Here is a 12268-nt window from a genome sequence, read left to right on the forward strand (position 1 = left end):
CGGGGCTCGGGGGCGCCCGGGTCCGAGCGGCTGCTGCAGGGTCGCTTTGGGCTGTGCGGCCCGCCGCTCGCGGCGGAAAGTTCGGCCGCGGCCCCGGAGGACGACTTGGCGTGACAGAGATGCCTTCCAACTTTCCCTGGGTGGGGGCTGGCATTCTTGCGAGCCGCTGCGGAGCTCCCCGGGCAGCGCCCGGTGCACCCCGCGGTCCTGCTCCCAGCCCTCGACCCCACGCCGGGCCCGCAGTGCGCGACGGTTTAGGGCCCCCGGCCGAGGGCACCCCGCGGCCCGGCGACCCCTGTCCCTTCCGGCCGGGGGTTCGCTGACGCAGCGAGTTGGTCGGCAGGTGCCGGCGGGGATGGAACGAGGATGTGCGGGGAGAGGCGGGTGCGGAGGAAACGCTGTGTCATCCTCGGGGGCCACGGGCTGTGGCGAGAGTCCGCGTACCCGGGTCCCTCCCCCTCCCCCCCGGCGCCCCCTCCCCCGCGGGTCTCGGCACCCGGGTCCTGGCGCCGCCGAGCGCGCGGCTCCGTCCGGCCCGGCCGGTCTCTGCGGACCGGGGTGACTGGCCCTTCTATTCGGGGGCCCCCGACGGGGCCACGGAGATGGGGCTCGAACCCGCGGGCGGGACGTGCGGCCGGGACCGAAGGCTCGGAGGGGCCGTTCCCACGCCTCGGGCAGCCTCTCGCCCTCCGGCCTCCACCGCCTCCAGCGCCGACCAAGCGGACTTTAGTAGGAGGAGGGCAAAGAGGCTCGAAAGACGCGACCAGGGCTTGCCTGGGGTGGGGGCAGCGGAGGTGGACGGAAAGAAGTTTGCAGGAAGAAAGAAATTGTACAAAGGTCGGTGTGGTGGTTTTTTGTGTGTGTGTGTTTCGTGTTTGCTTTTTTTTTTTTTTTTTGGATGGTGGTGGTTGTGTGGGAGAGCGACTGGTTCCAGCAAAGTGGTGCACCGAGCTTTGCTGATAATTAAGGAACTGCCCCCGCCCCCGCTTCCCCAGCCTTCTGAGAGAATGTCCTTACTGTTTTTAAAACAGGACTTTAGTTCCTTTAAAAAAAAAAAAAAGGAAAAACCATCTCAGCATGTCGATGTCCATGTCCGAGGCGAGACAGGCATCTACCTGCCAGTGTAGGATGCCGCCTTGGGCCGGACTGTCAGGGGTGCTTCTGCCTGGACCCCGGCGACCCTTCATTGGCTGTCCCCCTTTCCCAGCCCTCCACACACACATTCTACTCATTCTTCAAGGATCATGCAGGCCCCCTTCTCTGGAAACGCTTACTCCCTTTTTCCTGTGGTGTTACCCCTGGTGGGAGATCACTGACTCTCTCCTGCTTCCCACTTTGGCCACCCCAAATGGGATCCTGTTAGGGCACCCTGAGTGACACTCTGTCCGGTGTTCCTCTAATACTAATGTGTGGTTACTTGTTCTCCTCAACACTGGTGTGCATCTTTTGAGAGAAGGAGCTGATCTTGCCCTTCCTTGTCTCCATCTTACCCCGAGGTGGGGCTAGACACATGGTCATGTGCTGAATAAAGATTTCTGGGTTGTCTTTGTTCTGGTACCTGTTCTGGGACATTCAGTCACACAACACACAGTTGTTAAGAACTTCCCAGTGGCTTTGGACTGAGGCCTTTGCTGTGATCACTGCTAGAGCCATAAATGCACATTTGAGATCACTCCATTCGGCCATTGTTGGTCTATCTCTTTTTGGCACAGTTCTTGAGGGCAGTAAAAGTGTTCGTTGTATTTGCTCTGGAAGCTCCCTTCCTCCAGCATAGTGACCTGCATAAAGCACAGTGGAGGTGGTTGTCCATGTTAAGGAACTTCTCTCCGCTCCCTGGCACCCCCCTGCTCCTCCCATACCACTCCCTGCTGTGCAGGCAACCCAACTGCCACCCAGTTGACTCCCAAGAAACTTGCGAGTCCCTGCATACTTCTCTTTCTCTTCCTCACCCTCCAAATACAACCAGAGGCACAGACTTCTCGTCTCTTAAAACAGCTCTCAAATTCACTGGTCTCCCCTGCTGGAATCCTAGACCAAGCTACCATTATCTATCTATGTCCTGAGCCACTGTGGAAGCCTAACAGGTCTCCCTGCTTCCACTCTGGGCCCCTTCCAAGGCCTCCTTCTACTTGGCAGTCTCAACAATGCAGGTCTGATCAGGTGACTCCTTCCCCTCCACCCCCACCACACGCTTAAACACTCTCTAGTGGCTTCCCCCTGCTTCTGAGATAAAGACCTCACTTTTGAAGGGGCCCCAAAGTCCCTCATGGCCCACCCCAGGTGACCTCTTTTTCCTGAAATCAGACCCCCACCCCCACCCTGAAGCTTCGTTTCCACCATACTAGCTGCTTTCAGCCACTAGAACCCTGAATGGCTCATAATCCAGGGTTCAATTCCCAGAGCCCACTCCAGGGATACCACCCTCAGTTCCCAACTGGTCTCATTGCTTTCTGCAAGCCTGGGTGCAGAAGTCTTTTCTTACCCCCGTAGTGTCACCCCAGGGCCTTTCTTCCATCCTTCAAGGATCTCTGTGCAAGAGGGCTGGGGGAGAAAGGATGTTGAGTAGTGTCAGAGGGTAGAGAAAGATGGCTTGCCTTGCTGGGCTTTGGTCTCTGACCATCTTTTCCTCCATAAGATGATGATAGTAGCCAAACATTGTTCCAACTTTTTGGTATATTGAACTTATTGAACTTTCACAACAACTCTATGAGTCAGATACAATTATCCATTATATGATAGGTGAGGAACCTGCAGCACACAGGCAAATTAACTCACTTTCTAGGCATTCTGGCTCCAGGATCTTTGTTTTATTAAGGTTTGCAGACATTCAAAAGTGGAGACAGTCATCAAAGAATGATCCACTCGTCACAGCATCAACAATTGCCACTGTGAGGCTAGCCTCATTTCATCTATATGCCCCCAATCCCAACGAATGAATTATTTTATTTTTTTAAAGATTTAATTTACTTGAGAGGGAGAGAGAGCACGCACAAGCAGGGGGGAAGGGGCAGAGGGAGAGGGAGAAGCAGGCTCCCTACTGGGCAGGGAGTCCTGAGTGGGGAGCCCAACTCACTCAGGGCTCTATTCCAGGACTCTGAGATCATGACCTGAGCCAAAGGCAGCTGCTTAACTGACTGAGCCACCCAGACGCCCTCCAACCAATGAATTATTTCAAAGCAATGCCCAGTCAATCATTTAGTTGTACCTGCTTGTAGGTATCTTTAAGAAATAAGGACTCTTTTAAAAACATTTTTTTTTTTACTTTAGAATAATTTTAGATTTATGGAAGACAAAAAGATAACAGAATTCCTGTATAACTCGAACACTATCATTTCATATGACCCTGGTATAGTTGTCAAAACTAAGAAACCAACTTTGGAACATTGCTATTAACTATACTTCTAGACTTTACTGGATTTCACTATTTTTTATGCTAATGTTCTTTTTCTGTTCCAGGATCCCATCCATGATCCCACAGTACATTTAGTTGTCATGTCTCAGCCTCCTCTGGTATGTGACAGCTTCTCAGACTTTTCGTTGACAGTTTTGAGGAGTAATGGTCAGGCAATTTGTAAAATATCTTTCAATTTGGGTTTGTCTAGTGTCCCTCATGGTTAGACTGAGATTGAGTTTTAGAGGAAGAATATCACAGAGGTGAAATGCCTTCTTTCTCACATGGTATCAGAGGGTTTTTTTTTTAAATTAATTTTAACATAAGCACAGTGCGATTAACACACCTAAAATAATTATTTTAAAACCAGTCACAATTTGTCTTTGTCTATTTGGGCTGCTATAACAAATACCTTAGATGGGGTAGCCAACAAACAACAGAAATTTACTTTTCACGGTTCTGGAAGCTGGAAGTTCAAGATCAAAGTACCGGCAAACTCTGATGAAAGCCAGCTTTCTGGGACACCTGGGCGGCTCAGCGGTTGAGCGTCTGCCTTCAGCTCAAGGCGTGATCCTGGAGTCCTGGGATCGAGTCCCACATTGGGCTCCCTGCATGGAGCCTGCTTCTCCCTCTGCCTGTGTCTCTGCCTCTCTCTCTCTCTCTCTGTGTCTTTCATGAATAAATAAATAAAATCTTAAAAAAGAAAAAAAAAAAAAAAAGAAAGAAAGCTGGCTTTCCAGTTCATCAGCTGTACCTTCTAGCTATAGCATCACATGGTAGAAAAGTTGGAGAGATCTTTCTGGGGTCTCTTTTATAAGGGCACTAATCCCATTCATGAGGGCACCTCCCAAAGGCCCCACCACCTATACCATCACTTACACTCATATTGGAAGTTAAGATTCAACATATGGGGGGATCCCTGGGTGGCACAGCGGTTTAGTGCCTGGCTTTGGCCCAGGGTGCGATCCTGGAGACCCAGGATTGAATCCCACGTCGGGCTCCCAGTGCATGGAGCCTGCTTCTCCCTCTGCCTGTGTCTCTGCCTCTTTCTCTCTCTCTCTCTCTCTTTCTCTCTCTCTGTGTGTGTGTGACTATCATAAATAAATTTTAAAAATTTAAAAAAAAAGATTCAACATATGACTTTGTGTGTGTCTGTGTGTGGGGGGCAGTACAAACATTTGGTCCTTTGCAGTATTCACATTTCCATGATTGTCATACCATTTTTTAAATAATTGGTTTGTTTGAATCAGAAACCCAGAAGTCCACACATTATATTTGACTCATGTATTGGTCCTCCTTCTCTGTCTCTTTCTTTTTTTCTATTTGTTGAAGAAACTGTGTTGTCCGTCTTGTAGAGCTTCTCTCATGCTGAACATGGCTAATGGCAGTTCTGTGGTATTATTTAACTTGTTCTTCTGTCCCCTGTTGTTCCTATAAATTAAAGGCCATGCCTTTTATTTTTTAAGATTTATTTATTTATTTGAGAGACAGAAAGAGAGGGAGGGAGAGAGGAGGGGGAGGGGCAGAGGGAGAGGGAGAATTTTAAGCAGAGTCCACCCTCACCACCCTGAGTTCATGACCCGAGCCGAAACCAAGAGTTAGATAATGAACCGACTGAGCCACCCAAGCGCCCCTCAGTCCATGCTTTTAACCACTGCCCCATATTGTCTAGTGAAGGGGAAGAAGACAATAGGACAGCTCCTCAGGAAGCTCTGTGACCTGTGTTCTTCCTCCTTTCCTTTTCCTGCTCATTTGCTCTCCTGAACGTGCTTTGGGCCCAGACAGCATTTTTGGCAAACTGGGTCCTAGGACAGGGAGCAAATACATGTGCTGCTTTCCATTTGTGTTTTAGTCTACCCAGAAATAAGTTGGATTTTTTGGTTTGCTTTATTTTTCAACTTCCTTGCTCCTTTGGGAGAGTCACTTAGCTGCTAGGCTGACAGGGGGTGTGAGTGTGCTTTGTGTGTGAATGGGAGACTCAGAAATGAACTGAGGCTGCATAGCAGGTGGGTTGCGCAGGGCTCCTTGTGGGGGAGGATCTGGCTGGAACAGGAAAGTGCACTCTTCATGTCCAGGATGAGAGCTGTGTGAGGGCTGAGAACTGGAAGGTGGGAAGGAGGTTTCTTATACAGTTTGCCTGAACTCAGGTTCCAGAATGATGATGCCTTGCAGGTAGTTATGTGTCTTAATCATTTACATCCTATAGGCTGGAGAGTGACTGTCTCCCAGGCTGGTCCTGGAGGTGGTTTGTGCTGCAGATAGGGTCAACATCTTCTAGTCCAGTGACTCTCAATCCCTGCTGCCCATTAGAATCACTTGGGCGGGTTTTAAATGGACACCAATGCCTGGAACCCACCCCAGCCAATAGAAGTTGAATCCCTGGGTGGAAGACCTCCTTTGGGGCTGCCCAGTGTTTCATTGCACAGCCTGGCTAAAGACTGCTGAGGTGGCTCAGCCTTTTTGCATTTGGGCTATATAGGTTTAGTGCCTATTTTACTCCTGATCTGGAAGAGCTGTGACTTCAACGTCTGGTATAGGTATATATGGAGGGCTGCCAGTTTCCTTCAGGCCTTGGCCCTCAGCTGCTGCACCCAAGGCCTGCTGTTCATGTCACAGGTCCTGCTGAGAAGAAGCTGACTCACCTTTCTTGTGAAGGGAAAGAGAAGGAACCACTTGGCTGACTCCTTGGTCCGGTAAAGAAGGCAAGGGAAAAACATCCACTGATTGATAGGGAGAAAGATGGGAGCTGAATTTTGGAGGGGAGGAAAAAAAAAAGCAGACACTGAAAACTTTCAAGAAAATAAAAATGAACTCATCCTGAGAGACTAAGACCCTTCTCTGCCATTTTTCAGTCTGAAATGACAGACATCTGTCTGATTCTTCTACAAAGAATCAGCAGTTCTCACCAGGACCTGCTGCAGCTGTAAAGTGTCCCAGTTACTTACTTCTTTGAGTGACCACACCTCCTTACTCATCGTGCATTTGCGTTTCCCAAGACTAAGGGTTGCCAGCAACTTTGCTGTTTAAAATAATGAATAGGAATGAAACATCCCCCTCTTGATAGGTGTGTCTAAGTCACTAGGACTCAGAGAATTAACCCAAGGGCAGTGCTTCAAATAGGCAGTTTCTGGACACAACATTCCACATTTATCTTAATTTTATAGTTTCCTTTTTTTTTTTTTTTTAAAGATTTTATGTATTTATTTGTGAGAGACACAGAGGCAGGGACACAGGCAGAGGGAAAAGCAGACTCCCTGTGGGGAACCTGATGTGGGACCCAGGGATGATGCCCTGAGCTGAAGGCAGATACTCAACCACTGAGCCATCCAGGCATTCCAATTTTATAGTTTCTAAGGAAACCAGACCCTGTGTCCATTTCTCAGTCCAGACCTAGATGGACCCCCTTCCCCAAAGCTTTGCTTTGCTTTGAGCCTATTTAAAGCACTGTGTCCTTTGATTTTTACTCCATCTTTGCCCAGAATTCTATACTGACTCGATTTTTCCTTTTGCTTGGTGATGCGTCCCACAGTTCCTCTGCTGTGTGGCCTCCCTCACTGCAGTGAGTCAGGAGACGTGACTTTGTCAGACTGTAAGTTTGGCCCTGGGCCATACCTTTGATGCTTCATTTAAGTTCTCATCATGGTATTTCGTAGTTCTTTGTTTTTCTTGAGGGACCCGGCTTCTCGAACACTTGCTCACTGTGATGGATCCTGAGTCCAGCTCAGAAAAAGGTGAGGATATCTGTGGAGCAAAGTGTTTGACACAGGACCATCTCTCAGTGGCCATGGTGGAGAGTGATGCAGCGGGCCAGCAGAGCTAGGACGGGATGAAGACAGTGCCAGACCACAGGGCAATCAGAGGCTAGACATCTCCCCTGGACCATCTTCAAGAGGTTGCTTCCCACTGGCTGCTCCCCTTCCAGGCCCTCACCTCTGGCCCTGCGTTCCTCTTCCCTCCTTGGGCCACTAACTGCCATACTGTTGCGCCTTTCCATCCCTAGTCTCTCCCTCGGAAGCCCTGCCTGGGCTCCATCCCTTCTAGACAGCCTTCAGGCCACAGGCTGCTCACCTGCCCACTTATTCATTCTTGTGGCAGGTATGCTGCTGAGGCCCCTTCTAGGTGTGAGACAGGAAACTAGGAGCCACAGAGCATGAGGATATGGAAAGAACATCCAGAAGCCTACCTCCTTCAGGATCTTGTAATCAAGTAATATATTAGATAGTATTTTAAATTAAATATATATTTTTAAAAAAGAATATTCTGTATATTATACAGAATGCTGATTCTTTTTTCATTTTAAAAAGAAATAAAAATCATCCCTATTCCTGTTACCCATGAGGAACCTGCTTCTCTGTCTGCCTATGGCTCTGCCTCTGCCTCTCTTTGTGTGTCTCTCATGAACAAATAAATAACAAAAAAATCTTTGAAAAAATACCATAGACTAGGTGGCTTATAAACAACAGAAACGAGTTTCTCACAATGGTGGGGAAGTCTAAGTTCGAGGCACTAGCAGATTCGTTGTCTGGTGATGGCTTGATTCTTATGTCACAGGCAGCAATCTTCTGTGTTCTTACACGGTGACAGGAACCAGGGGGCCTTCTGGGGTCTCTTTTACAAGGGCACTAATATCATTCGTGAGAGCTCTGCCCTCATCTAACTGCTTCCAAGAGGTTCCACCTTGAAATACCATCACATTGGGTGTTCATTCGTGAACATGTGAATTTGGGGAGGGGTACAAACATTTGGTGTCTAGGAATAACCTCAAGTATAGTTATGACATTCAGAAATCTAATATTGATAGAACACTTTTATTAATCAATGATCCCTATTCCAATTTTGTCCATTGTCTCAGTAATGTCCTTGAGAGTATCTTCCCATGATACAGTCCAGAATCACATATTACATTTAGTTGTCTTTCTCTTTAGTTTCCTTTCATGGGGACCAATTCCTCAGTTTTTGTCTTCATAACATTGACATATTTGATGAACAAGGCTGGTTATTTTATGGAATGTTCCTCAATTTGGGTTGGCCAGATGTCTACTCATGATTAGATGCAGTCCCTCCAGAATACTATTTGAGTGACATCATGAAGTTCCCAGGTGTCACATCCAGAGCCACATAATGTCCATCTGCTCCTCTTTTGTCCTTTTAACATGTCCCCATCATTCTGTGGGCTGGCAGTTTCATTACTTTCTGGGACAAAAAGATGAACCAGTTTCATCTTGTCTCTTCTCTTCCCCAGCTCTGGAGTCTGTCACTTCTCTAAGGACCCCTGGATTCATTCTAGTAGAACAGGGTCTGGATGTCATTCTGTGTCTTTGCTATTCACATACTGTCCATCTAGCTCTATTTATCTCCTTGTTTTTTAAATTGGAATTACTCTAGTTGTATGCATTTCATGAAACCATAATCATTTTTTCATGTCATAAATTCTGAAAATATGATTTTAGGTGGCTTCATAGTGATCAATTGTATGAATGGACCATTACTTACTGAACCATCCATCTTTATAAAGAATGCAGTGGTGGGCATCGTCAGCATGTACATCTGACCACACCTTTGAACATCTCTAGTTGTTTCCTTAGACTAAATATTTAGGGGGAAATTTTGCTAGGATGGCAGTGTGAGCATTGTGTATAAGTGGGGAAATGGTTTAGGCCATTTGAGTTATAAGATGTTAGAGCAGCAACTGTTGTAGTTAAGGACTAGTGCCAAGGCTTGATCTGGTCTGTGAATGTGGAGGTAGGGGGTGGAGAGGGTGGGTGCTCCATGCAAGGGGTGAGCAGAGAGTGGAGGCAGCATGGGGCGTGGTATGCACAGAGGACTATTGCAGGATTTTTATTGGGAAGAGAAAGTAGCAGAAGTTGGCTGTAGGGTCTGGTGTCCTAATGAGCAAGGGAAGGGAGGGAGTGTAGAGGCTTCTGCTTCCTTCACCAAGCAGAGGATGGTGCTGAGGGAGCTGTGGGGTTCCAGGGAGGATTTGGGGCAGAGCCTGGAGTGTAGTGAGGCATGAACCCCCAGTGTTTGCAGCTTCCCCTTTGTCCTCCAGCTTGGCATCTTCTTACCCCCTTGAGCTTGGCTTTTTCCCTATGGGAAGAGGGCCCAGTAGCAAGGTTACTCGTTGCTCGGTTTCCTTTCATTGTGGGCTAATGTCTGTGGCCTGCTTTGCACAAAGCCCTCCTTTTCAGGGGCCCCTGCTCTGGGGCGAGGCCAGGGCAAGCAGGCCCCTGTCCTGAGCTTCATAGCAGCTCCAGGCCTATGGGTAAAGAAGGGCTTGAAGGCTGTGAGCTGGGTACTGTCATGCTTGAGTTTTACCTGTGGGGAGCTTTCTCTGGGGGCGGAGCCTAGGCTGCACCTTGGAGAGGGAACTTGCATCACTTGAGAGGTCCAGAGCAAGGTAGGGAGGCTGTGGTACCCAGGAAAGACTGGAGAGGGCTGGGCCCAGACCTCACCTTCAGCCTGTGTGTTTACTAGTGCTTGGGAACTGGAGAAGGCTTAGAGCGAATCTCAGGGATTTGGGAGAAGGGAGAAAATGGGAGACCTTTTGAAGAGGACCTGGGACAGTCATCCAGTGTCTTAATGGTCTGTATGAGTTGACATTAGAAACCCTTCAGACCTTGGAAAGCTGTCCTCAAGTCACTAAGAAGTGAGGCCTCACTGGCAGTCATCAGTGGGGAGTCCTGGGGGCTGTGGGACCCCAATGGTAAGGGTAAGCTCTGGGGTGTGGTCCTTAGGGGCTGGAGGATGGTTGATGGCAGCTGATCTACTTTCTTCTCCCACCCCTTCTCCAGACATCGTTCTATGGTCGCCTCAGGCACTTCTTGGATATCATCGATCCTCGCACGCTCTTTGTCACTGAGGTAAGTCATGGGTGTCACTCTCAGCGGAGGCCCTTTGTCACTGTAGAAGATCCATGGGTCATCTCTGTGTATACTTTATACACATTGTCTCATTCCATTTGCATCTTACAACATCCCTTCAAAGTAGATATACAGCATCATTATTATTTCCAAACTCTAATAAAGTTGTTACCCAGTACATGAACGACACACTCATTACAAAGTTCAGATGGTACAGGTGTGTTACAGTGGAATGAAAAGTATCCTTTATATACTCTCAGTACCCAATTCCCTCCTCTTGCAGCTAATGTTAGGTTTCTTAAGGTGTAGTTTACCTTTTGTATGTGCACCGTTCTGAGTTTTGACAAACATAATCATGTATCTGCCACCACTATGAGACTGTAGACACTTCCATCACCCTATGATGTTCGTGCACGCTCATTTATAAAGTTGCTCTCCCCTGCTCCTGCCAGCCTCTGGCAACCACTCATCTGTTTTCTGTCCCTACCATTTTCCTATTTTAAATGTCATATAAATGGGATCCTACAGTATGTAGCTTTGTACATCTGGCTTCTTTTCCTTAGCATGATGCTTTTGAGATTCATCCATGTGGCTGCATGTATCAATAGTTGGTGACCTCTGATTGCTGAGTCGTATTCCGTTTAAAGGACTTTGCAGAATTTGTTCATCTACTTGTTGACGAACACCGAAGCTGTTTCCAGTTTGGGGCTGTTATAAATAAAATACTATGAGCATTCTTTGTGTGGACATATTTTATTTTATTTTTGTTTGATGCTAATATTCTATCTTTATGACACTATTGCAACCAAATTGGCTTTACCATCTTGGTTTTAGTAGATATAGAAGACAATGGATTACCATCTTTATTGCTGTAATGTGTTAAGCATTATATCTTAGTAGAATCTAGTTTAATTGTTTCAGGTAGAAAAGTAATCTGAGTTTCCTTTTTTTTTTTTTGAGTTTCCATTTTGAATATGTTTGGACTAAAACAATAAATTACCAATGTCTGCAGCAAAAAAAAAAAAAAAAAAAGAAAGAAAAAGAAAAAAAATTCTTTTAAGTAAATAACTAGAAAGGGACTGCTAGCTCATATGGTAACTGTGGTAAATGTACGTTTAACTTCATAGGAAGCTGCCAAACCATTGTTGAGAGTGGCCCTACATCTGCAATGTTCCAGTTGCTCTATATCCTTACCAAGATGTAGAATTGTCAAATTTAAATTTATTGCCAGATTTGTTTCAGCCTTCATAAGAAGTATGTTTTTATAGGTTTTGTATGTGTATAGCAGTGCATGCACATATAAAATATGTGAAATATTTTTGAGCACTTGAGCAAATATTTGTTAAGCACTTACTGTGAGCAAGGCAGGTTTGCAAGTGTTTTACATGCATTAGCTCATCAAGATTAACTCAAAGCAACCCTACAAAGTAGATATTCTTTTTTTAAGATTTTATTTATTTATTCATGAGAGACACAGAAAGAGAGAGAGAGAGAGGCAGAGACATAGGCAGAGGGAGGAGAAGCAGGCTCCATGCAGGGAGCCCGATGTGGGACTCAATTCTGGGACTCCAGGATCACACCCTGAGGCGAAGGAAGACGCTCAACCACTGAGCCACCCAGGCATCCTGGTGAATATTATTCTAAGTTCCATTTTACAGATAAAGAAGCAGAAGTTAAATCATACACACATGGTGCTGGCTAATGGTGGAGCCAGTGTATGATCCAGGTAAGCTTATTTCCAGAACCCTTATTCTTAACCAGTTTGCATGCTGGTCGGGTAACAATCCCAAGATTACTCAGGTGGCAGAGGGCCTGAGCTCTCATGCTGGGTCCCCACATATCCCAAGGAAAGACATTGAGCCTTTGAGTTGGCTTACCGTGTTGGCAGCACTTCTCCACACATCTTCTCTGTATTGAGCACTGGCTTGCCTCAGCCCAGGAATGGATCCCTCTGGGAGGTAAAAGTCATGATAGAAAGCAGCAGAAGGCCTTCTGGGCACCTGGGCCTAGAACAATC

The 12268-nt window shown here is 47.0% G+C and overlaps 1 protein-coding gene across 14 annotated transcripts in view; it reads left to right on the forward strand.

Moving 5' to 3' along the window:
• The window catches only part of SFXN5 (sideroflexin 5), a 122687-nt gene that overhangs the window by 817 nt on the left and 109602 nt on the right, over nucleotides 1-12268 (forward strand). For 6 of the 14 annotated variants that reach the window (XM_025453566.3, XM_025453564.3, XM_025453565.3 and 3 more), the window contains exons 2-3: nucleotides 3457-3510; nucleotides 10183-10251. In XM_025453566.3, the coding sequence (XP_025309351.1) occupies nucleotides 3457-3510; nucleotides 10183-10251 (123 nt within the window). Of the gene's footprint in view, nucleotides 1-496; nucleotides 838-3456; nucleotides 3511-9639; nucleotides 9789-10182; nucleotides 10252-12268 lie in introns of those variants that run through there. The other 8 variants (XM_025453567.3, XM_049096195.1, XM_035700721.2 and 5 more) reach the window with 4 other exon arrangements.

Source organism: Canis lupus, chromosome 17 (assembly GCF_003254725.2).
Source record: "Canis lupus dingo isolate Sandy chromosome 17, ASM325472v2, whole genome shotgun sequence".
In the NCBI taxonomy this organism is placed as follows: domain Eukaryota; kingdom Metazoa; phylum Chordata; class Mammalia; order Carnivora; family Canidae; genus Canis; species Canis lupus.